This window comes from Ursus maritimus, unplaced genomic scaffold (assembly GCF_017311325.1).
Source record: "Ursus maritimus isolate PB19 unplaced genomic scaffold, ASM1731132v1 scaffold_7, whole genome shotgun sequence".
NCBI classification, from domain to species: domain Eukaryota; kingdom Metazoa; phylum Chordata; class Mammalia; order Carnivora; family Ursidae; genus Ursus; species Ursus maritimus.
Genome location: NW_024426885.1, coordinates 64,340,042 through 64,366,113, shown reverse-complemented (window position 1 = coordinate 64,366,113; position 26,072 = coordinate 64,340,042). Strand labels below are relative to the sequence as shown.

General features: G+C 37.3%; 2 protein-coding genes across 8 annotated transcripts in view; one reads left to right on the top strand and one right to left on the bottom strand.

Moving 5' to 3' along the window:
• Positions 1 to 3,754, top strand: part of PHYHIPL (phytanoyl-CoA 2-hydroxylase interacting protein like) — a 66,908-nt gene extending 63,154 nt beyond the window's left edge. Inside the window, exon 5 of the mRNA XM_008695913.1 lies at positions 2,693 to 3,754. Within this exon, the coding sequence (XP_008694135.1) occupies positions 2,693 to 3,227 (535 nt within the window). The 3' untranslated portion in view covers positions 3,228 to 3,754. The remainder of the gene's footprint in view (positions 1 to 2,692) is intronic.
• Positions 3,755 to 3,804: 50 nt separating this feature from the next.
• Positions 3,805 to 26,072, bottom strand: part of FAM13C (family with sequence similarity 13 member C) — a 136,890-nt gene continuing 114,622 nt past the window's right edge. For 3 of the 7 annotated variants that reach the window (XM_008695912.2, XM_040623818.1, XM_008695908.2), the window contains 6 exons: positions 20,877 to 20,958; positions 19,208 to 19,419; positions 11,678 to 11,773; positions 10,183 to 10,382; positions 8,581 to 8,682; positions 3,805 to 5,353 (listed from right to left, as the gene is read on the bottom strand). In XM_008695912.2, coding sequence (XP_008694134.1) covers positions 5,230 to 5,353; positions 8,581 to 8,682; positions 10,183 to 10,382; positions 11,678 to 11,773; positions 19,208 to 19,419; positions 20,877 to 20,958 — 816 coding nt within the window. In that variant the 3' untranslated portion in view covers positions 3,805 to 5,229. Of the gene's footprint in view, positions 5,354 to 8,576; positions 8,683 to 10,182; positions 10,383 to 11,677; positions 11,774 to 19,207; positions 19,420 to 20,876; positions 20,959 to 26,072 lie in introns of those variants that run through there. The other 4 variants (XM_008695907.2, XM_008695909.2, XM_008695910.2 and 1 more) reach the window with 3 other exon arrangements.

Below are 26,072 nucleotides of genomic sequence, written 5' to 3'. Positions count from 1 at the left end.
TTCTTGATTTCTCTTTCTGGTGCTTCATTATTAGTGTATAGGAATGCAATGGATTTCTGTACCTAGATTTTTTATCCTGTAACTTTACTGAATTCATTTATCAGTTCTAGTAGTTTTTCGGTGGAATCTTTAGGGTTTCTATATATAGTATCATGTCATCTGCATACAGTGAGAGTTTTACTTCTTCCTTACCAGTTTGGATACATTTTCTTTCTTTATGTTGTTTGATTGCTGTGGCTAGAACATTAGTACTACGTTGAATAAAAGTAGTGAGAGTGGACATCCTTGCCTTGTTCCTGACCTTAGGGGAATACTCTGAGATTTTCCCCATTGAGTATGATGTTCTCTGTGGGTTTTTCATATAAGGTCTTTATTATGTTGAGGTATGTTTCCTCTAAATCTACTTTGTTGATGGTTTTATCATGAGTGGACATTGTACTTTGTCAAATGTTTTTTTCTGCATCTATTGAAAGAATCATATAGTTCTTATCCTTTCTCCAACTGATGTGATGTATCATGTTGATTGTTTTGTGAATATTGAACCACCCTTACATCTTGGGAATAAATCCCATTTGATTATGGTGTATGATTTTTTAATGTATTATTGGTTTGCTAATATTTTGTTGAGGATTTTTGCATCTATATTCATGAGTGATGTTGGCTTATAGTTCTCTTTTTTTGTGGTATCTTTATCTGGTTTTGATATCAGGGCAATACTGGCCTCATAGAATGAATTTGTAAGTTTTCCTTCCTCTTACATTTTTTGGAATAGTTTGAGAAGAATGGGTATCAACTCTTCGCTAAATGTTTAGTAGAATTTGCTTGTGAAGCTGTTTGGTCCTGGACTTTTGTTTTTTGAGAGATTTTTTTATTACCAGTTCAACTTCATTGCTGGTAATTGATGTGTTCAAATTTTCTATTTCTTCCTACTTTAGTTTTGGTAGGTAATAGGTTTCCAGGAATTTATCCATTTCTTCCAAGTTACCCAGTTTGTTGGCATTTAGGATATGTTAAAATTGTATTTCTGTAGTGTTGGTTGTTATTTCTCCTCCTTCATTAGTAATTTTGTGCATTTGGGCCCTCTCTCTTTTTTTTTTAATGGGTCTGACTAGAGTTTTGTCAATTTTGTTGATCTTTTCAAAGAACCAGCTCCTGGTTTCATTGATCTGTTCTATTGTTATTTTAGTTTCTATGTCATTTATTTCTACTCTGATCTCTATTATTTCCTTACTTTGCTAGGTTTGGGTTTTGTTTGTTCTTCTTTTTCTAGCTCCTATAGGTGTGAAGTAAGACTGTTTGAGATTTTTTTTCTTGCTTCTTGAGGTAAGCCTGTATAAACTTCCACCTTAGAACCTCTTTTGCTGCATCCCAAAGATTTTGGACCATTGTGTTTTCTAAAAAGTTTTTGAAAAAGGGAAGAGAACAATAATAGAAGGAATTTGGGAACATCAGGAGGAAAGGAAGAAGAGTAAGAGTAAAAATATGGGGTCCAATCCAGAATATACATACATCTCTTATTTATCTAGTGTCCTCTAATACGTGAGTTTCTTGGTCTTCCCTTGAATCTGCATTTTTAATAAGCTTCCTTGGTAGTTCTTAGGCACTAGAATTTGAGACTCATTGCTGTTCTAAAGTTAGGGGAGACCCTGGGCATACCTCACTGACCCATAGGCTCTTTTAGAAACATGCTGACTGGGAGAAGCTTCTCATACTTGTATGGTAGGTTGTAATTTTCATCCCAACTCATGCTGGTCAAGGACCCAACAAGAAAGGGAAGGCACACTTAGTGGGAGTTCTGGAGAAAATTTGACAAAAGCATCATTCATAAAGGTAGAGACAGAGTTAAGGCACTAATAAGGGATGGTAAAGCAACCAGGAACTATCAAGAGTTGAAAGGTTTTACTACTCTTAGGAAGGGGAATAGAGGACACCCAATAGGAGAAGTAGTAAGAGACATATAGTACATACAAATCCAGCCACACCAGAACTACAAGGCTCTGAAGCATGTCTGAAGACAGCACACTCAAGGCTTTCCTTCCTCCTCTCCTAGATCTGATGGTGCCTCCCATAAGGAGAGCTGAAATAGAAGGGACCAAGGGACAAAGAACCAAATGATAGAGTCCCAACCCACAGTGGAAGGCAAGAAGGATGGAGAATAGATCTGGGGGGACAGTAAAGGGAGAATGACCAGCTCTGATAAAAGAAAAACGCAGGATAGGGGACCTGATTAGTAAACTGTACCTAGGGGGGAAAAAAACCCACAAAATAAAGCAAGACTCTTTTGTGCTAATATATATACATGGACAGCACCCATATTAGGACTAAATTTTGGCATACTTTAAGGAAACATTCAATATATTTAACCAATACTGTTAGTCCAGTTTTCTCTTCAAAGAGCCACTTCTGAAACCCAGTAGGCATATAATGGTTGTGATTTCAGTTGTAAGATTTCTAATTCCAGTTTGGTTTTTCCAGCCAGGAAATTTTTTATGTAAAGATCTGCAAGGTTTGTAGCAGAACATCCTTGCATTAAAATACATAAAAGTTAAAGTAAGTCAAAAGGTGGATTCTCCTTGATCTGACAGCAGGATGAGCATTCAGACTTTTGGGCCTATCACCAGTCAAATCTACATGTAAATCAATAGCTTTACTACTTTTATACCAAGAAGTGACCATATCTTTTCTCTTGCAGAGAACATCATGGGAATGCTATGCAACCATCAGTCAAGGATAACAGTGGTAGCCATGGCTCGCCTATCAGTGGTAAATTAGAAGGCATCTTCTTCAGCTGCAGCACTGAATTCAATACTGGGAAGCCACCCCAGGATTCACCTTATGGAAGATACAGGTTTGAGATTGCAGCAGAAAAACTTTTTAACCCCAATACTAACTTATACTTTGGGGACTTCTACTGTATGTACACTGCTTATCATTATGTGATTCTTGTCATTGCCCCTGTGGGATCACCAGGAGATGAATTTTGTAAGCAGCGCCTTCCTCAGCTAAATTCCAAGGATAATAAATTTTTGACCTGCACAGAAGAAGATGGGGTGCTGGTTTACCACCATGCCCAGGATGTCATTTTAGAAGTCATTTACACTGACCCTGTGGATCTTTCTCTGGGCACTGTAGCAGAAATCACTGGTCATCAGCTCATGAGTTTGTCTACTGCAAATGCAAAGAAAGATCCCAGCTGCAAAACCTGTAATATCAGTGTTGGACGTTAATGCCCACTTTTCTTATTCTTACCCAGTCCCTTTTCTTCCCCTAGGAGCATTGATCCTCTGTTGTCCATTTTCATTACCACATGTTTTCCACTGAAGCATGCACATGCCGCTATCACCAAAAGCAAATTGCCATTTTTCAAATTTCATCCAGAGCCGTTTTAGTGTTTCCTATTCCCTGCCCTTCCCATTACTTTCAATGATGAAAGTTCTCCTCTGACACTTTATTGCCTAGATGCTGCAATGTTTTTATTTTTCCTTTATGCCAAACATAACAAAGCAATTATATAAACTGCTTTAGCAAAATACAAAATAACGGCTTATAAATGGTGTTTAAATATGCATTCATTTTAATCTACTGAACAAATATTGGGATAACTCCAAACCGCATGAAAGGGTGTAATTGCAGCATGAGTTAAATCTTGAAGCCTAGAATTGTCAGCACTTCCAACTTGTTGTTTGACAGTGTTATTTATGTTATTTATATTAGCTAACAGGAAACAACTATTGTGTTTCAACATAATAAATATAATAGAAAAATATTTTATTTGTATTGTTGTATAAAATATTTACAATCATATAGAATATATAGAGTCACATTTTAATAGCAATTGTATACATGTCATGAAACCATTTCCCTTATCAAAGATGTAGTTTGTAAACTTCAAATAGTTGTGTCTCTGTCCTGTTACAAGTAGATGACTTCAATTAAACAAATTTATGAAGGACATCATTCTGATTCATAAAAGTTATAAAATATCAGGTAAATACAGAGAAAACAATAAGCCTCTGAAATACTCTGCTTCTGAAAGTCAATATTCTTCCATCCAAACTATATGAAAATGTGAATTTGTTCAACATCATGCTTAAACATTACAGAAAACAGAAATACAAACATGGTTGGTACAAGAGAGAAAATGTTGACCTTTTATTTTTACAAGGCAAAAATAATAAATGTGTGTTTTAGTACAAAATAACACAAAACTATATGCACTAAAGTTGATGAAGCAAATAAAATATTCTGGCATCTTTTCCAAGGTGTCTTAACAATTTCCAAACCTTTCATTTTGTACAGAATGAAGAATACCTACAATTCATGAGAAAGCTTTGTGACTTCACAAAGTATATATAGACCTTGGAACATTAAGAAAAATGCATATTCCCAATGGAAAAATAGTTATATACTCTTATAGTAAACAAAAAGATTAGCAATCATAACTATGATCACATTAGATTATATACTGCAGACCACAGATCTATCCAAAATACCTATTTTCAAATTTTAATACAATATTTTATTTTAATATAAACATCTGTCAATTATAGACAAAGATAATTCACAAAGTACATGCTATCAGAATGAACTTTGGTAACCAGAAATGTAAAATTTCAAATAACAGATAAAATAATGTGCTATTTTTATATAGAAATAAAAAATTAGCGGTGACACATTCTAGTATGCTTTACTGAATAGCCTAGCGGACTTAAGGGACAAGGTAGATTTTTTTTTATCACTTAAAAAATCTATTAGAAGTTTCAAATAAATTGCATTCTTACTAGCTGTATTCCTTCCTACATAAAAAGAAGAGTTTCTTTTCCTCCTCTTACTGATTTTATAAAAATCATGCTCTTTTCCATACACTAACATAAGCAATTTCTGGACACTAAATAGACTTTCCCTAATAAGTGGCCCACTGAAAAAGTATTATTTAGATTTGATAAAATATTAAGATGTTTTTTGAAATAATTATACTGACTGTGCATTTTCTCCTTGGCATGGAGGAGACTGAAATTTTTTTTCCAATTATACTGTTGTTATATTTTCCCCCATTTAAATCCTCCTTCCACATTGATAGTTCCACTTGCCATCCCTTCTTCAAAACAGCTAATATTACCACTAAAGTGCTTTAATTTTCAGTATATTGAAACTACTTAGCAAGAATGGCAGAGGAAAATAAACTTGACCTTATCTTGGTTGAAAGTGAGCACAAACATTTCCTGAACCTCAGATTGTTTTGGCCACATCTTGCTTGCTGATGAGGACCTCTAATAGTCTCAGTTTGGCTTTTATGTGCTTGTATTCATAGTACTCGTCTGCCATTGGTATCCTATCTTCCTTTTGTGGACTTCTGCAAAACAGAAAATACTGTCTATTAGCTCATAATAAATCAAGTCATTAAAAATCCTTTTAAATAATTTTTACATGAGAAAGTACAGAGTAGAAGTTTCCACTTGGTTTTTGCATCATGTCTTTTTTACCTTCCCTTCCACCTTCACTCACTCCCTCCTCCATGTGTCATTAGGTTTTTGTATAATAGTACCTTTTGAGAACTTGAATGTCATGGGTATTTTGCAAATAGTTGGTCCACTGCATAGACATACAACAATGGAGCAAGTAAAAAGGAACAAAAAAAAAAAAAGAACTCTCAAGGCATTCTTAGTCTAGTCATTCTCCCATTACTCATACCACAGTTCACGCCTATGAAGAATGTTCAGCCCTTACAATGAGAGTTGTTAAAAATTCAACCTAAAAACTACATAAATTAAGCAAAATAATTTATAAATTTATGGTAATGGGGGGAAAAAGCTCAATGGCTACCTCATAAACATGAAATATTTCCAAGTTTTCTTTTAATTATAATACCTATCTCTGCTAATGTATAGTAGAATCAGTGAGAAGTTCATGGATTGAATTTATGAGTCTGAATTGCAATGGTTCTCTTTGTACACTAATTCTAAGGCTAGATATCTGACAAAACGTGTTTTATACATATGCATTCTAACTACTATATGTTCTTGCCATTTACTTTGAAGAATGTTCGGGTAACATCTGGAGTTAAAACCATTTCCTTTCCACAAAAATATGTTGCCAGGTTATGTTATCTAAAGGATAGTAATTGCTTCAGGATCTTAGAATGCTCTTCTCTCCTTGGTTGCTAAGATTACCGATTACTTCTAGAACACTTTCATTCATGACTTTGAAGTTCAAGGAGTGGAAAACAGATCAAACACCACAGTTGCTACTGAATATAAACACAAATACTCTGATATTAGTGTGGCTGAATGTAGGCACATAGCAAGCATTTAATGTTTTACCCATACTCCCTTCTATTTCCCAGTACTGATAAAAGATATGAATTTTTAAAAAGCGTGAATCTATAATAAAGATTTCCTAAGAATAGAGTTATCTACTTGTGATGCACCACTCTACACTGCCCTGGAATTTCTAGTACAGAACTCAGAACAGTACACAAATCTGGAGACAAGGTTTCTCTTCAATATTGTCTAAGTTATTTAACAGAATTCCTTTGCCTCCATTCTGTATTATGGACCAAACTTTTAACTGGGCCTCTAAATACCACCTTAGTTTATAGAAACATATCTAAGCGAAGAAATTATCTAATTTATCAGGAAACATTAGTAACCCATCATGCAACTTTTCCCTGATCTGCATACTCCATTGTGGCTAATAAACAAGAGTGTATGGGCCAGAATGAAAAATTTTGCTAAGTATTTCCTGAGGCAGTATTCCCATTATGTAAAACATGCTAATGTGCTTGGTACAGTTCCTGGCTTATAACTGTTAATGTTATATCTACATGATTATTCCTCTTGCTTGGCAAATATTACCAAGAACATTTACAGTAACTTAAAATTTTTAGTGATCCATTTGCATGGCTATTTTACCTTATGGACAGGATTAGGCCTTCCTAATAAAATTTCTTAGGATAACAAGATTAAGATCCACATTCCCTAATCATTAAACCCTTTGATTTCAGTTGTGATACACCACCACTTTGGCATTTAGTTCAAGTATATTACCACAAGAGGGCATACAACCTCAGTCAAATACAGGCGAATCTGAAGTAGGGTTAAGACTCAAAGGTGCAGTAGAACACTATACATAGAACATCACTAACTTCCCTGAACATCAAAGGTATGCCAAGTACCCCTGGAGCTCCATTAGGCAGGATAACTAGCACACTGGGTGGTCTCAAACTTTGGACTCCTGGGTACGTACAGGTTAAAAAAATGTAAGTGTAAAATCTGTATGGAAATTCTGTAAAGGGAAAAAATGGAAATGGAAAAAGAAAACAAGAAATTATATTTTATATTCTAAGTTTAACAGCCACATAACATTTCTCACTAGATTAGTTAACATCAGCAGAAAGGCAAATAACTTGGACTTGTAGCAGTCAACTGGAAAAGAAAGATTGCTGGCAGAAAACAAAGTGGGTTACATCTGTATTTGCTGAACACAAAACATTTCTGACTTAATAGGTCAAGTCCTATTGTACAGCTCTGGAGGACTGACATGGAAAAGCTGATAAGAGGTGAGTAGACCAAGGTTTCAAGGTGCTTTAGAAAATAGTCCCTGTCCATCAGGTTGACCCTCAGTCTGCTGAAATGAAAGCAGTTCAGAAAGGGCAGTTACGTAGGTGGAGAGGAATACCCAGGGGGCAGTGTATCAGTGACTCCCACCTCTGCCACCTTAATAACTTTGTGACTTTGGGAAAGTTACACTTTATTGTTTTTTAATGCTGACATCCCACAGGACAACTATAGCTTCCCAAAGTATTCCAGGAAGTCCAGTCATTTCATCTTACAACCATGGAAACAGGCTCAGGATAGCTAAATGATTTGTCTCTTTCTCTTCCAAAAGTAGATCAATAATCCTGAATCTTATGATTTTATATATATTATATATATGCATACACAAATATATAATCACATACATATAAAATACATAAATTGTGCATATAAAAATTATATATGTATTGACAATACACCAAAATTTAGAGGAAACTAATGGAATGCCTAATGAGACTTAGGTTGACAAAGAAAAATAGACAAAGAGAGGACATAGCTAAACATTTATGTTAAGGATAGAAAGAATAGCTGTGAACTTTTGATTTGAAAATAAATAAAGGCAGATCCTGAAGTTTAAAAGATACATTTAAAGCGAAAGAAATATTATTTAATGAAATAGGGAATAACTTGTGAAACTAAGTAACCCAGAACAAAGAAGTTATATGGATTGAAAAATCAAATAGATTTTTTAAAGGTTTAGATAAATTCAATAGTTATAAAGAGATTTATTATGCAAAGTTAGGGATTTTTGGATTTCATCCTTTATTTTTTTAAAGCCTGATGTCACAATTGATAGCTACAGCCTCCCATAAAACATACCTAATAATGGCACTACTAGAATATTGCATTAGGCAGATCTTGAGTCTAAGTCACTGTGGAAATTATATCTTGTATAAAGTTACTGTTCCTGCCAAAAACTGCAGCTCATTATTAACAATAGTTCCCTAGGAAATACTAGCTTAAAAAAATCTCTGCCCACACTTACCTTCCCGTTTGTTTAAAAAACTGTTCTTCAAAGTCCCTTAAGGCTTTCCGAAGTCTCTTCTTGTCAGCCCTAGTTTCTCGGAGATGGTCAAGAAGTACAGGCCTATATCAAGCAAAATATACATTTGCCATTACTGAGCTCTGGCATATTTGAGACATCATAAGAAGATTGATCCATTCAGCAAATCATATTATGACACAGAAGGGTTTTGCCTAAAAGAGTATCTTTTGAATAACTGAAGTACAGGTAGAGCCTAACATAGGGAAGCACATAAGCAGAGGATGAAAACAATGTCAGAAGAGAAGAGAAAGGACAGACAGAAGGCAAGCCAGTGGAGTCCATTACAGAGTGTGGTGAGGGTAATGACCATATGAATGGATGAGGGAGAAAGAGACATTTTGAAAGAATACTCATCAGTATTTGGTGATAGACTAGACCTAAGAGGCACAAAAGGAAGAGAGTTTAAAGAAAATTCTACCCTTAAGGTAGTGTATGGGGCAAATGGCCAAACCCTTGGGAACGAAACAGACCTTATTCAAAATAAAGCTAGAATTAGACTGCAAATTCTACTCCTTCATTCTACTAAGACAAAAGTCATGTACTTTTAGAGCAGGAATTCTTATCTACGAAACTTGTGCATAGTTTCAGAACTTTGAACTCCCTGTTATATATTGACATTTTCTTTAAAAAACAAAAATTCCAACACCCCCCAAAAGTTAAGAACAGCTGCTTAAGAACAACCAACCAACCAAAAATAAATAAATCAAAGAAAGGAAAGAGAAGAAAAGAGGGAGAGAAAGAAGAAGGGAAAAAAGAGAGGAAGGAAGATTGATTTTCTGCTTCCAAACAGGTTACTTCTCTGAGCTGAAACTGAGGTACCAGCTGATCCTACAAGCACACTGAAATCCCAATTTATACCTTAGTCCTTAGTCCCACCTCATATATTTTTGAGGATTCCATCCCTATCTTGAGGTATACACTCACCGCTCTATAGTAATACATGTTAAAGGAAATCTCATAATCCAGCCTATAACATACAAACCAAAGAGGGTCAAATGATCAAGAGGAATGCCACCTACTGAATAATGATAATTATAACAATAATGATAATATTAATGAAAATACAAATAGCTCCTGAGGGGCCATTAGGAGCCTAAGGACAACTCATTTACTTATGGCCAGGGGGATTCCCAGCCTGGAGAAACCATCTTATCTAAAGGAATAGATAGACTAGGATAAAGGTCCTGACAAATGTTGACCCACATGGGATCCCTATTCCTTTTGGTCCAGCATTTTCAAAAGCCAGCTCTGCTTCACACACTGCCAGGAATTAGACTGTTGCCAGACCCTGCTGAAAAGATGTACAACTGTAGGAAATTAGCATTGATGGCAACTTTAGGACTTCATTGGGAGTGCTGGTTCCTCATGGCTTTGTCTTCTTAATTCTCCAGTCAAGAGAACAACCAGATTATGCTTTTAGGCGACTGGTAGTTCACATTTTTTAGAGAATCTAATAGTTCTTGTGAATTTTGTGTGCACATACAAGGTATCCCAGACCAAAAGGAGTTGAAAAGAGACTCCATACTTAGGATTCACACTCACATAGTGGCCTCGTGTAAATTGGACATGGATAGGGCTGGTTGCTTGATTTCTTTTTTTTCATCTGGCAGCAGGACCCTAACAGGCTCAGTCTCATTAGAGAAGGTGAGGTGGTCGCCAACAGGAAGGTGAGACGCTGGATCTGGCAAAGAAGGTTGCTGGCTTCCCTGTGGACAGTCTTCATCAGAGTCCTCTTCCTCCTGCTTATCACAAGCAGAGTTAAATAAAGTCACAAAATGCTAAGTGCCTCTTGAAGCAAAAACAGGAAGAGGAACCATAAATAGACACCATGAAAAGAGTAGATGTATCTACTGAAAAATCAGAAGGAAGCAACCAAGAGAAACTCTTCCTCAGTTGCATCAAAAATCTTGCAGAAGTTAATGAGCTAAGAGGCACCCATGCCGTGCTAAAATGCTCAGCAAGTTCAACTCTGCTGGGCCAAAGAAGGCACAGAATCCAAGATAAGGTCCAATTTCGGCTGCACTGCCTACTAGTTCCTCCCTTTCACTTAGACCTTCTGGGCCCCCAGCTTCATAACAGTTACATGGGTTAGGATGAGAGGGACTTCAGACATCCAGAGGGGCAAAAGAGGGACTTTTGCCATCCAGAAATATCCCGAATCAGGTCCTGGGGTGGACCACATTCAGATACAGAGGATATTGAGAAAATTGACAAATTCAGGGATGAGCTCTAGGGAGGCCCAAGCAAATCGGAGTTATTCCTTAACGTGTTCTGCTAATGCTCATCACAACCAAAAGATTTTCTTACAAGAAAATCTGAAAATTGTAATCCATTTTAAATCATGATTCCTTAATGGAAAAATTTTAGAGATGATGACTCACTATTGTCTTTGTCTTTAAAATTATGAAAGTATAAATGTAGTCAAGTATACTTAAGTGTATATGTGTTAATATTTATTCCTTTTTAGATTGATACCTTGAGCAAGTGACTGTTTAAATATTAATGGAGTAGGATTTGTGGTGCTTTTCTAGTTCTGTATTCCCATAAGTCATTCTTTATTAAAAATAGTCTAACTCAATTTCAGTAGCCATATTTTCTATTGAAAGAAATCTTATATCTTACATAATGATGGTCAAATGGTACCAAAAACAAATGTTGCATTATATCAAGGAACATGTAGTCAATTTTCTTATTCAAGAAGAAAAATTAACACACAGAATAGAAAGGCTATTTGGTCTAGCTGTGTTGTAAATTAGATAATGCCACATTGAAATTCATCATTTGTTCAAGAAATGAAAGATAATGTTAAAACTGCCTTCAAAAATGCAATTGTTATAAATTCCTCTTTCATAGTAATTTTAATTATCAGCCACTGTTAAGTATAATATTGGGCTTAACGGAGACTACATTTCTACTTTTTGAAACAACTGGCCTTGTTATACTGCGAAGAAGGCTTATTTATAATAAGCTGCCTCCCTACCTAAACTATTCCAAGCACAAGTAAAGGTTTCTAGTTAAAGCAAGCATCCTGACTTACAATTGTTGGAATAAGGGAAGGTGTTGACAAGATTTGCTTGATAACCCTGTACCGGTCGTAAAGAGGCTTTATGAGGTTCTTGTCTTGCTTAGCTACCTGAAAAACATGAAATTCATTATTCTTCCTTTCTTAGATGAGAATGAAAACATGTCAGTATTTTTTAGCAGGCAAAAAAAAAAAAAAAACCAAAGCAATTTTGAAGTCTCAAAGTAGGAGATTAATAATACTATAATACAACAGTAATTAGAAAAAGAGAAGTCATTTATAAGATACTATTTAAAGTGTATGTCAATTTTCTTCTAGGAAATGTTTCTTAAAGGATAGGGCCAAGTTTAGAAAGATGTTTAAAGCTTTCTGAAAGAATCCTAAATATATAAATGGTAAGAAGCCTGTTATGTGCTCCTTCATTTTTAAAAAAACCAATATGTGATTGAGACCTATCAATTTTTCTTCTGAAACACATATTTTCTCTGAATTTTCATTATTATATTCACAAACACCAACCTTGTTTAGGTCTTCATCACAACAAGCTTGGAGTATATACTAGCTTACTGGCTAGCTCTGACATAAACTAGTTTGGATACAACAATTAACTTATTTGAATCCTCAATTTCTTACCTGCACAACAAGTAGGTTGGAATTACAAAGTTCCTTCCAGCTAAAAAATGTCATAACCTCTTGGTCCAAGAATATATTCTCCTACTTCTCTGCCGCATGACCCACCCCTGAGCACTATTTTTTTAACAGGTCACATTGTACATAAAAATTTAAATAGCTTTCTATTTATCTATCAATCCCTTACCTATCTACCCCACCATCACCTTTCCATCCAAAGTGATCAAACCTCTGCTTGCCTTGGTTTTGCTCCCTGCTGTGTATCCTACATTAATTTGTTACATATTTACTACACAAAATTTCCCTTTCACTCTGGTCAGATGGTTCTCACTCAGCAGGTAGCAGGAAGAAATAGCACATAGCATAATCACCTGGGTATCTTTTGTCAAAATGCAAATACCCAAATGTGCTATCTGATTCTCTGCCTTCCAGATCCCCCAGAGGGATCTTGAAGGAAAAGAACATAGCTTAAGTATATGTATTTTTTTAATTTCCTAGTTATTCACATGCTACCCTACCCACCAGTTGAGAACCATTCTGGCCCATATTTATCTTCCTTTACTCTGAACTTCTCTGTCTTATTATCTGGGCCTTGACTATTTTCTGTGTTTCAGTTTTGTCTGCGCAAATGAATTAGAAGTTTTTTTAGAGCAAAGATTATATCACTTATTTTTCAAAATTTTCACAGTACCCAACACATCCCCTTCCCTGCTATAAATTTATTAACCCAAGTTTATAAACAAAGGCACCCTAATTTTATCAATCTTCATATAATTCCACAGGCTATAACCTAAGGCTCTTTAATTTTCAGTAGAAAGAAAGGCTTTTTCTAGAAGCCTTTTAAATATTATTGGTTAAGCAACCCCAAGAACCTTTCATTTACTGGCCCAATCATTCCTTAAATATTTTCTTAGTCATGATACATCTTACCATGAAAAAAAAAAATCATGTATTTCATGGGGTTTTAACAGGTAATAAAGAAAAAAATCTCAATCCAAGTTCAAAAAACATTAACTGTTTTTTATTCAGTGTCTCATTGGGGCTTATATTCCATAGAAAGCACTTCAGAAAATGATGCATCTTAACCATTATTAACATCTCTCTATGGCAGTTTTGGATTTTTGTGATTTTATTTATTTTTAGTATATTCTCTGGATTCTAGAAAAACTAAATTTAGTCCTAAAAGAAAAAAAGAGTGACCAAAAAGCAAGTCAGAATGATGACTGCTATTATAGAAAAATATCTTTCACAGATGCCAGGTAAAAATCAGCGTCCACGTACAACGTATGCACTCATCTTTCACTATAACGAGTCCCTGATTTTACTCTTAGAATCATTATCAAAGCAATCCCCAAAGAGAGACATGAGGGTTTCAAAGGCTGTAAGTACAAAACAGTGTCGAAACTAATTCTATAAGTGCTCATCCTCAAATAGGAAGACAGGCTGCTTGAACAAGAAGGGGCAGTGATCAGACTATGTGCCAGGAGCTGTCCTCCACTCACAGACCCACAGAGAACAGCTATGGAAGGCCTGCAAAGTCAATCTTCATGAAGGAAGATGAGTCAAGAGTGAGACTCTGCTTGAAGTGGTACCTCAAATCTAAAGGGCCGACATACATTTGACTTGGGTATTCCTCAGCCATTTTCTGCTAAGAATCAGACAACTGTCCCCTCTATATTCAATGACTATTTCTGAAATGCATCCTCCCTGCCTCGTTCTGCATATTGATGGCTGTCCATGGTATGTCAGATGTATCTAACTTATGATTTTTGTTATGTGAATGGAGGCAACAAAGACAATGTTGAGTAACCGGAAATAGGCAGAGAGAGATACCCAGAGCATGAATGGGCTGTGAGACTTAAAGATAAATAAAAGGAGATAAATACCAAAGATACTTAGCCTAACTTCCTTCTCCTCCATTTTTTTATGACATCAGAAAGAGTGGAATGAAAAGGAGGTTGAGCAAGAGGCAACCGTGCATAGAACAGTTTGATATGATTTGTTGACAATTTGACAACTTTGCCATAAAAAATTTCTGAGACCCCTACCTAGTAAGGTTATTTGAATCAGCAACGCTACAGGATTTATCAATCAATGGGTTATTTGGAAGAGCAGCTCCCAAACAAGCTGGCAAGACACAACTGCTGCTGAGAAGACAGCCCAAGTGTATTTCTTTCTGGGCCCTGGTCAGAAAGTTGTTTGGGAAAAAACTGCCATAGCTTCCATGCTTTTAGCATCATGCTTGTTTTCCTTTCTTCCCATGGCATTAGCCCCCTGTATTCCCTCACAGTAAACCACAGAAATTTATTTAAAACTCATTTGAATCAGCCCCATAATTAAGATCTCTCCTAAAGAGGGAAGAGTGAAGGGAATCAATTACTCTAGCTTTAGAGTCAAGTGTTGCCAAGCTTTTCCTGTGTCTGAGTCTCTGCAGCCCCTCCCCAAGTGAGACGTATATATGGAACAAGTCTGACTTCTGAACTAATAAGTCAAACAATGCGAAAAGTTAGTAATGAACATGATCATACAAAGCAACTGCTGAAGAGAATGGCTTGGTCAATATAAAAGATTTCTAAGCAGGGGATTGCAGGTTAGTATTGGCCTTGAAACCAGAGGACACGAGTTCAGAAAACCAGCTTTAAAACTCACCTATTTTTAACATGGAAAATTATGTAAGGTCTGAACGTTAGATTTTCGATATAGAGACTATAATGTTATATAAATACATTGTTTCAATAAGTTAGCATATGTAAATGTCCCTGGCAAAGAGTCAGGTGTACTAACTATTTAAGCTACAAACTAGTTGATTTCAGGTTACTATCAATGTTGTACATTACTTAAAAGGAACACCATGGTGCTATTAAATAAATTTTAAGAATAAAAGAATGTGAATCTATTTCTTTATACAAAAAGCTATCCAGAATATACAAACTGAAAAAAAGGGATAATTATATAATGCGTTACTTTTAGTTTTAAAAGGGGACAAATTAAGAATGTATATTGACACTTTCTTGTATATGCTTTATATAGAAACTCAAAAAGTACACATAACACATTAGTAACAATAGTTACCTACTTGGGGATGGGAGACCTCAAAGCTAGAGCTAGCAGTTGAGATGGCAGAGTCTTTTTAATGTGCAGCTTTTTACATTTTTTTGAACTATGTGAGTTAGTATTATCTATTAAGAAAATTATTTTTATTTTTTAAAAGGAGAAGTAGGCAAAAGAACTTGATGGGATCTTCCTTTTGATGCCCTTTACCTCTAAGTTTCCCTCTCTTCAATGTATAACAACCACTATATTTTCACTATATATACAATGTATAACAATCACTATATTTTCATTTGATTTTAAAAAATAAAATGATTTTTTTTTTTTAATCTGCTTTCCTCCTCCAAGATGCTGCAGTTAGCAAAGGGCCGGAAGAAGTAACTGCCATTACTCATGTAGTCGGTAATTTGTGCCATGCCCCTAACACTACCTACAGTTCCCAGAAAGGGCAATAAAATGGGTATAATGTGCCCACACCAATTTGGGATTTTCAAAAGAAAAGGACATAAATAGGCACCACAATCAGACTCAGGGGATGATTCATTCACTTCCAGGGCTCAGTGGATAACCTGTGACCCAGAAGTGATTACTTCCAGAAATCATCCCTTAATAGAAGAGGAGGAAAATTACTCTATAGCAGTATCTGAACTGACAAGGCATCGCTACAGGATTTATCAGCTTTAGTGTGGGCTCTGACCAAATACCAAATGCAAAAATTTCACAAAAGTCTCTCTAGAAAAGAAACAATTCTTCATCTTGGAAGTTTTAATATTTAATGTATTTTCAGCAGTAAAGCAAGGACCCCAGAAAAAATCATCTGCCAATTTGAGTTTAAAGAAATGGGACATATTCAGATAATCTCAAATGCTAACACGCTCACTGAGGAGCCAGGAGTAACATAGCTACTGTGGAAATCTGCAAACCTCCCTTGGCTTCTACTGTGATTTGGGGATTCTCCTAGAGGAAGCACCTGATACTGACTACCCACTTTACGGTCTGCTATATTAAACTTCCCAAGGAACAATCCTACAGCTTTAGATATGCAGAGCTGCATGTTCCACTACAGATGCTTTCTATTTAAAGGGCCTCCCGCCAGCCTGCTGCAGAGATATCTGAAGGGGCTTCTGACATTTATTAAACAACTCACCAGATACTTCATTTAAAATAATACAATTAAATTGCCATTTAAGGAAAGATAACTTACGAAGAACTCAAATATGCTTCTTTGATCTTTAGACTCTCGTGTGCATGTGCCTATATTTGACTTAGATGCCTCAGTAGGGTCACCAACCATCTGCATTTTCCCAGGATGAAAGCATTTGAAATTTTCAGCATCCAGGAAAATCCAAGGAAACCAGGGATGGTTGGTCACACTATTGCTCAAAGATCTTAAAATAAACACATTCAAAACAGACCTCTTAAGTTTCCAGTCCCATCCCCAATCTGTTCCTCCCATAGTATTCCCCATCTTGGTAAATGGACCCATAATCATCTTGGATTCTTCTTTCCTTCACTCCCTACTGTCCAATGACTCATCATATCCTTTTGATTCTACATCCAAAATATACTTTGAATGGGTCTATCTCTGTCCATCTCCAAGGCTATCATGCTAGTCCAAACCACCCATTTCATCTTCCCCTTTCCACTCTTTCCCCCTATCATTTATTCTTCACACAACAATCAGAAAGATCTTTTCGATGTAAATCACATCACATCACTTTCCCATTTTCAACAACTCAACAGCTTTCCAATAACTTCTACTACCCTAAAAGGTCTGATATCAGAGCCCCCAATCTGTCTTTCTGATAGATTATGCTATCCTGTGCTCTAGCCCTCAGACCCAAGAATTCCAAGTACATGCAAGCTCTCCCTTCAAGGTTTTCATATTTGCAGTTCCATCTGCCTAAAATGCTTTTCGGTGCTCTCTTGGCCAGCGAATTCTTCTTAATGAAGAATGTAATATGTCACCTATTGGCCTTCCTAATCACTTTATATAAAGTAGAAACCATACCCATTATTTTCTATAATAGTATCTGTTTAATTCTTTGCACACTATTTATCAAAATCTTTATAATTTGATTTCTTGAACTGTTTGTTATTGTTTCCCAATTCCCAGAAGAACATGAGCTTTGTGAGGGCAGCAACCCCCATAGCTTCTCTATCATATTATATCCAGGATGTATCATATTTCACAACACATAATAGGCACTCAAATATCTTTGCAAATGAATGATTGCACACCAGTCACATCTTTCCTTATTGTCACAATAATTATGTAAGTAGGTATTGTCTGTATTTTAAAGATGATGAAGTTGAATCTCAGCGAATTAGTTCCCTTGCTAAGTGTACATAGATAGAAAGTGCTTGGTGAAGCACTGAGTCCTGATCTAAGTCTACTATACCAGTCCTAACTCATCCCTCACTGCACTAATCAAGTGGAACATACAATTAGGACTTGGGTGTTGACCAAGCTTCTCTTATAGATGTGGCTAAGGTAACTAGAAAATACAAGAAAGGCCATCAGAAGTGCTGAAAGATGGAAAACCATAGATGCCCCTGTGTGTGTGTGTGTGTGTGTGCGTGTGTGTGTGTGTGTGTGTCTCACTTATGCACTGGCTACCACAAAAATCTAAAATCTTTGGTGGGGAGGGAATGGGTTGGTCAAGTTAGATGAAAAACTATTCACTTTTCACAACACATAATTGATTATTTTTAAGTCTAAACATATTTCATTTAAAAAAAAAAAACAACATGAAAAACAGAGGTGGCCAAAGGCCCATTTCTGCTTGTAGATCACAAGTCTCCATGTAAAGGAGAAGTCCAGGGGCTTATGGTGAGCCTTTGGGATTTGATATAGGTTGCCACCTTATGATTAAGACCAGACAATGTGCAATATAACAGGTAAGGGCAGCATTCTCCTCAAGAACACTAGATTTCAAAGTTAAATATGCTAGTTTGTTCAGTCATCTGTCCATTCACTCAGGAAACATTTATTCAATACCCACTATGCACAGACACAGTAGGATCGGGAGCTACAAACAGCTCTTCTACTCAAGAGGTCTAAAGTGTAAAATGAGAAACAGAAAATGTCACACAGCATAGTTAGATCTATGACAGGGGAGTTACAACTCTTATTCAAGAAATTAAAGGCAACCATACCACTTTCAGAGCTGAGACAGAAAGGACTACAAGGCAGGTTCCCTGGCGTAAGTGAAATGTAAACATAGGTGTACAGGATGAGGAGGAATTAGCCAGGTAAATACTAATTGCTTTCATTATCTTCTTTGTGACATATGATAAATATTTTCTTCAAGCTCTAGGCTCTTTTGCCAAATGTCTTATTGACAACTCTACCTGAATGTCTCAGAGATTTCAAAACTAGGATGTCTGAAGAGTTCAGCTTTAGACCTCTTATTAACTAACACTTTTCAAAAAAAGCCTACCTCTTTACTCCTACTATAGAAGATACTAAACCATTTTCCCTACTATGTATACCTCATCCCAGCTTCTTTATTTTTTAAATAAAACATATGGTAAAATGGGATTGTGATACTAATCTTGGGTTAATTCGTTAGCCTACTGGGGGAACTGGGGGAGAAAGAGATATGATATACCCTAATATCTTTGCCATTTGCTTCCCACCAACATGCAATACTATGACTTCCAGAATAACATCCTGGAATTAAGTGGCAACACCCATAGGTCATGGCCAATAAGCTTCCTAAGAACTCAGCTGACTGAAATTTCAGAGCCAGTCTCCTAAAGATGTTTATGTGGTGCCAGGTGCTCTTATGAATTTGTCAAAACCAAAATCTCACTGACACGGTATTGAGTGTTAGGGCCTATGAGGATATGGTGAGGTACCTTAGAATCCTCCTGAGCAGAGAGCTGCTCTCTCTTCTCCTTCAGGCATGTCAGCACAGCATCTGGAGTCTCCTCTCCAGAGGAGCATGGCTCAGGGCCCACAGCTTCTAGCTTCCCATTCTCTCTGGGGACTGCGGGTTGCTCACAGGACAGGTTTCTAGGTGGGCCTTTGGGAACACTCCCTTGTTCTTCTGAGAGCTTCAGCTTCAGTTCTAAGAGAAATGCCATGAGTTACCACGAACAAGGAGGATTCACTGGGCTTAAGAGTAGAGAGCCTTTAAGAAATTCCCACCACTGATGTGAAGTCAGTGGAAATTGACGGTGTTGCTGATGGCTTTCCACGGGGCAAGGGCAGCCCTAGTAACCAGAACCAATAGCACAATCTCCCAGTCAGATAGAAACAAAGGGCTCTAGAGGCTGGAATCTCATGGAAATGGGGTAACTCATGTGTAGGAGGAATTCAGTGGTTTGAATTTCAGAGGATGAGTTCTAGAGGAAGACCAGTGGAGTGGTACTTCCCCAAAGATTTTATCTGTTACCAACCATAACACCTGGAATTCTACACTCAAAGGTTCATTTACTTAAATTGGGAAGTTTTGTGCCATTAAGAGCCCCTGGGTAAATAAAAGCAAGCCCTTCTGTAAGACATTACACCTGTAGATATTTGAGGAATCACAGGAGGTCTGGGAAAGGAGAGATGGGAATGCCAGCCCCAACTTGACAGATTTCACCATTTGGTCTAATGTTATCTTTTAAAATCCAGGAATCACCATTATTTCAGTGTGGTTTTATATAAGCCTACATAATTAAAAATAAAAAAGCCACCTGAGACTTGTCAGGGAATTACTTTTCAGAATATGCTAAGAGGCTGATAATGTCAATGTGGCCATTTGTATCGATTTCTCAATTACATAGATCGTTTTCTTTGTTTGATGTTTGTTTTTTAGTTAGACTCTGGTGTGGTGTTTAAACACTGCATATTTTATAAACCTGCTACATCATTACAGTTTAATGCCACTGAATTAATATTTCCTGCCAGTTCCTTATCGCCACCCTTTTAGAAATTTGGAAAAAATTCCCTCATCTCTAAGTATCGAAATAAGAATGTGGACAGGGGAAGAAAATAAATTTTTATTGGTAAATACCATAGTACTTTTAAATGGATTTTAGAGTTAATTAATACTTACATCAACATCTCCAGAGAAACACAGAAAGAAGAACACTGATTAGGGGGTAGGAGAACGGAGTTTTACACCTAACTCACTACCGCCCAACTATGTAACTTGTCCCTATCTTTGGACATAAATGTCCTCATTTGTGCAATGGGGCATGCACAGTAAATGATTGCTCAGGCCTTTTTCTAACATCCAAGAATCTAGTAACCCAAGGGAGTTAATACTCCATATGGTGAAATGTTCCTGGCACCGAAGTGAATCATTCCACTTCAGAATCTGTAGTTCCTCAGTCTCTTTATAAGGAGAATTATTAGATGGGGCCAAAGGATGAAGGGGACCCAGGACACTTTATTTCAAAATGGAGCCTCCAATCTAGGTGAAAGACAAGGTTAAAGAGGGCACAGGTGGAAAAGAATAAAAAAATGCCTGGGAGCACATTATCAATATTTTAACTGCTTCCTTTCTGGGAAAAGAGATCCTTGACCGGCCCTTACCTTTGAGTTGTTTACGACCTTTAGCCAAATCATTCATCCACTTCAGGACTTCAGGATTAGAAGTCTTGTCACCATGTGAAGGCTACAAGGGAGGGGAAAGTGTGGGTAGAAGGGAGGGAGGGAGGAAAAGAAAAAGAAAAATTTTAAATAGCCAAGACACACAAAGGTAGTTCAGAGACATAAACCTGGGAGAGAAATTCAGGTGTGACAACTCCAGTTGATAGAGTTTCTTCTGAAAAACAGAGCAAACATTCTTGACCTCCTCCACATTTTTGTCCTTGCCATGGGCATTGTTTCTAAACGTGCCTAGTCACTCAGCACTTTTCACATAGCCCTAATCATGCCAGTGTCCCCTTCAGTCTAACCCTCAGTCTCCCTGTGGGCCACGCACACCCCACACTTGTTTGCCAGGCCTTTCTTCATATCAGTGTGGATGACTGCACTAATATAAACCAGTGCTTGCTCCCTAGCCTGTGCTCACACACATGGTTTATGACCACAACCTGTGTGGGTTATAGGGACAAACTGGATGATTTAGCTCTTATCAGTCATTTCCACAAATGTGGAGAAAGGAGACCCCAGGATCTCTAACACCTGACAACAGTCTGAGAAGTCAGTACTTCAGGGGGATACCCATATTTCTAATCATCTCACTGTTTATAGACTCAATATCCTACTGGACTAACACTAAAGTAAAACATAGTCTTATGTGTGTGACCTTGGGCAAATTAGTCAGCCTCAGTTCCATCTACCAGATGAGGATTATAACAGCATCTCCCTCATCGGGTTGCTGTAAGGGGCAAATTAGTTGATGTACATAACACAGTGAAAGCATTTACTGGCATGCTATACACTATAGGTGTGTTGGCTAGAATTACAAATGTTATTATTATTACTGGCAGTGGTGATAGTAGTAGTGTTCCTACCAGACTTTCACAGGAATTCTTCATATGTCTTCACCAACAAACATATATGTAGGGGTATGTACATCTTACCAAGTAGTTAATAGAACTTGGATGTGGCAAGAAGAATATATTTTTTATTTTGGGACATGACTCTGTTAAAACAAATCATTCACTTTGACTTCTGGATTTTTTCTCAGAGCATAAAAGTGGATTTTCTACAGAAAAGAGAAACAAGGAAAGAAGGATGGCCAAACATACTTAACCTCCACTCCCATATGTCAGTAAGATCTTTCTTAAATAAATCAAGGCCACCCTGTTAACTTCAATGCAGGCTCAAGAAGATTAATGGTTACTCTGAATTGAGTATACACAAGGACTACTATATAGGAATGTTCAAGTTACCCTGATCATAATTATTATATAGCCAGACATGTGTACATTGATAGTGACTAAATCTAAGGGCTCTGCCACATGTTTTTTAAGGATCAGCTAAGTCCATGTAACATTAGCAAGTTGTTGGTGAGAGAAGGGCATCAAGAGAGAAATGTGTCCCTCCTAGGTTCAAAGGAAAAAAAACAGTGCTGGTGTGACATGGTCATCAAATGTACCTGGGATTAGGGGTGCCTGGGTGGCTCAGTTCATTGGGCGTCTGACTCTTGATTTTGGCCCAGGTCATAATCTCATGGTCCTGAGATCGAGCCCAGAATCAGCCTTCACACTCAGCATAGGATTCTCCCTCTCCCTCTCTCTCTGAACCCCCCCCCCTCTGGCTCACACACATGTACTTTCTCTAATTAAAAAAAATGTACATGGGATTAAATATGTTAATTGTGAAACATAAGGCATGGTTCTGTCAGTTCTAGAGTGATGTAAAAACTATACTTTTAAAATCAAGATGGAAAAGAAGGTTGAAGGAAAACAAAGTGGTTTTTTCCTAGGGGAGCTCAGATGGGATAGCATGGATGGTTTCCATGAGTGAAGCCCTGGTTTCAGTACCATGGACAGTGACACAAGGCCCACCTCCAAAACAGCTTAGCCTGGTCCTACCCATGATGTGCTAGGATGGTGCACTGTGCCACTTCCCTGATACATAGTGTAGTGTGCTGGCTTTGGGTAACAGTCTGGTTATATGGACAGTCAATATTTTACTTTTGGTTTCTCAAAATCCTCACAGAATTCTCCACTCTGATCTGAAGACACATCCTGTTCATCTGGAACACATCTTTCTCACTGGATATGCTCTATACAGTTACCATCTTTTAAAATAATGTTAAGAACAAGAACAAAAACCTAAGACGCTACATCAAGGACCACCAAAGCAATCAGCTTTCACTACTGCAAACAGGACTTAGGAAAAACTTCAGGCTGATTTTTTTCTGACAAAATATTTTAAAGCCTGAAATCGTTTTCTGAAATGAATTTTTTATTTCCCTACTCCCAGGGGAGCTTTCAAAAGAGGTTAAATCAAGCTTACAAGGAAGGCAGCTTTCAGATCACATGGAAAGTTTTCATGTACAAACTGTGGATCTTCAAGCCTTTTAACTTCTACACTGAAATATTCCAGTTTAATAGACCCCAAGAGGATATAAACCCAGAAATTACAGACTCAGAATGATAAAGTAGCAAGTACAAAGTCACAAAGTATTTTGTTCAATGCAAATTAAACGGGACCTCCAAGGCACATGACCAAGGATATCACTGGACTAGATTTGTGGTCTGTCAAAGACAGTTCAAAAGACATTTTAGAAAGAATTCTGGATTAGGAATGAGAAGAGCTGAGTTGTTTTGGCTAGGTCAATTCTTCACTGTGTCATCCTGGGGAAGTCATTTTCCTTCTCAGCCTCAGGTCCTTCAATGCTCAAATGAGAAATAAGACTGACTGATCCCTTCTAATTTCAATATTCTCTAATTTCACAACTAGTGGACATCTGGCTGAAACAGCTTTTTCTAACTCCATGAGTGTAACGATAGATACATGTAAAATTAATTGTAGGGAATAAACACGGTTTGGGATAGGAATGTAAAATGGTCACATTCAGCAGAGGGAAAGATGCATGTTGTACTAGGACATCAGACTAGTGCAGAGGCCCAGCAGGAGCTCAGACTGAAATGCTAGCTGTGGGTGCTATTAATTCCACAATCAGCCTGCCAGGAAGGAAATCTTTACACACACCAACCAATTAAAGTCCATTAACATGTCAAACCTCTAACCACAGCCTGGCACCCTGGCATGAAGGGTGAAGGGAAGCCCTGTTCCCTAAAACATGGAAGGTTCTGGTTATACCAGAGACTTTTATACACACTGAGACAGTGGTGACCATGGGGCCTTCCTCTACTGCTCCCAAATTCATCCATCTGCATTTGTGAATGTGTAAGTGTGTTGTGTGGGCATGTGTGTGTACCAGCTCAAAAACTTCTCTAGACAAGGGCAGGAGGTGCCAGAAGAAATTCTTTCCCAAAATAGGCAGTCTGCTAGATGGTTGTTATAGTTGAGAGAAGTAATCCAGGGTCTGTGGCTGCAGGTAGAAAAAAATCAGGAAAGAACTAATGTGTACAATTTTTCTTCATTTTTGGACAAGGCGGAGGCTGTCATAGAATAGCCTGGTCAAATATCACTCAAATAGATTAAAAAGTTAATATCTAGGACCACTTACTTCCTTTGTGCCTAACACTATAATAAGCATTATATATGCACTCCCTCATTTAACTCACAAACTTAAGAAATCACTACAAATATAACCTTCACTATGCAGACAGATAAACTGAGACTCAGAAAGATAAAGTAACAAGTCCAAAGTCACAAAGTTCCTAACTAGCTGTGCCGCATTCAAATCCAGATCAGCCTGATTTAAGGATGGCAGGTAATAAGTATTAACAGGCCCTGGGAATGAAGCCCCTAGTGGTTACTCTACTACTTCCAGTGTGAGGATATGACAGATCCAGAAACATTCCAGCAGCAAACAGAGAAAATCAACTTCTCTCAAGATAGCTAGAACCTTCAAAAATGTGGACACTAACAAATTTTACTTCTATTCCTCCACTGTAAAACCTACTCATCTTTCATCTACCACCCCCAGTCTGAGCTGATAGAACACAACTACCTAAAGCAAGTTACAAGTCTTTTCTGGGCCTCAGTTGCCTTATCTGTAAAATAAAGTCCTGTACTTGTTATGGGTAGAGTGCCTTCTTGTTCTAAAGAAGTAAAAGACAGTAAGCAGCTGTCACTGCCTGACTTCGAGGAAGAAGAGAAGCTTCAACACCCTGACTACGGTTGTCTCAAATAGCAGTCTGATTTTTTTTTTTCCTGTTGTGCAAAGCTAAAAACAAAAACAAAACACTCCTGATACCCCTTTTTTTAGTGAATTTGAAGCCACTGTGGGAAAAGGATCGGAGGAATGGGAGAGTGGAATATCACCCATTCTCACCTCTCTCCCCAGATCTTATCCCACTCACAGGGATGTGCTGATTGCCTCTGTACCAAGTGTTTAGTGAGCCTTTAAATATTTCAAGATGTATGAGACATTATTCTCTGTTCTTTTTTATTCTGATAACAAGCTGTCTGGGCTCTCTGCCAAAGACCTAATATCTTTGTGCAATTCTGCATGAATATGATTTTTGTCTATGCCATGGTCACCATGAAGGAAAATAAATAAAACTAGCATTGGCCATAAGGACACTTGGCTCTCTATCGTTTCTCATGTCATAAAAGAAAAGGTTCATCATTACAACACTGCAGCACCAGCATGAAGACTGATGTCTGACCAGAAAGGATGGCTTGGGGTTTGTCGTTATGAGTGACCTGAACAGATGTCACTTGAAGGGTCCTTATCTATCAACCAGAGGTACTCTTATGTCAAAGAAGACTTTCTCTCTTCCCTCATTCTGTTCTCAGTTAGAGATTCTGACCTTTGGGTCCTTAATAGGTTCTTATAAAACTGCAAATAGTAAAGAGTTAAAGAAAAAATAAGATCAAATTGTAAAAGCTTTCCAAATTTTGGTCCTAGAAACAGTGACAGTAGTGCTCCCCAGGGGGAGAGGGAAAAAAAAAGAGTATCAATAATCAAATCAGTTTGGAAACAAGAGTTATAATCCATTACTAGGAAATATCTTATCATGGTCAAATTACAGCCTGTGAGAATAGGACAGATCCAGGAAGGAAACTCAATTTATGATGGGTCCTGGGTTGGCAAATGGAAACAGCTGTCCCCTGGCACAGAGGAGTGACCAAAAAGGAAGGACAGAAAAGCCCACACACTTCTGACACAATCCACTCATTTCAAACCATAGAGCC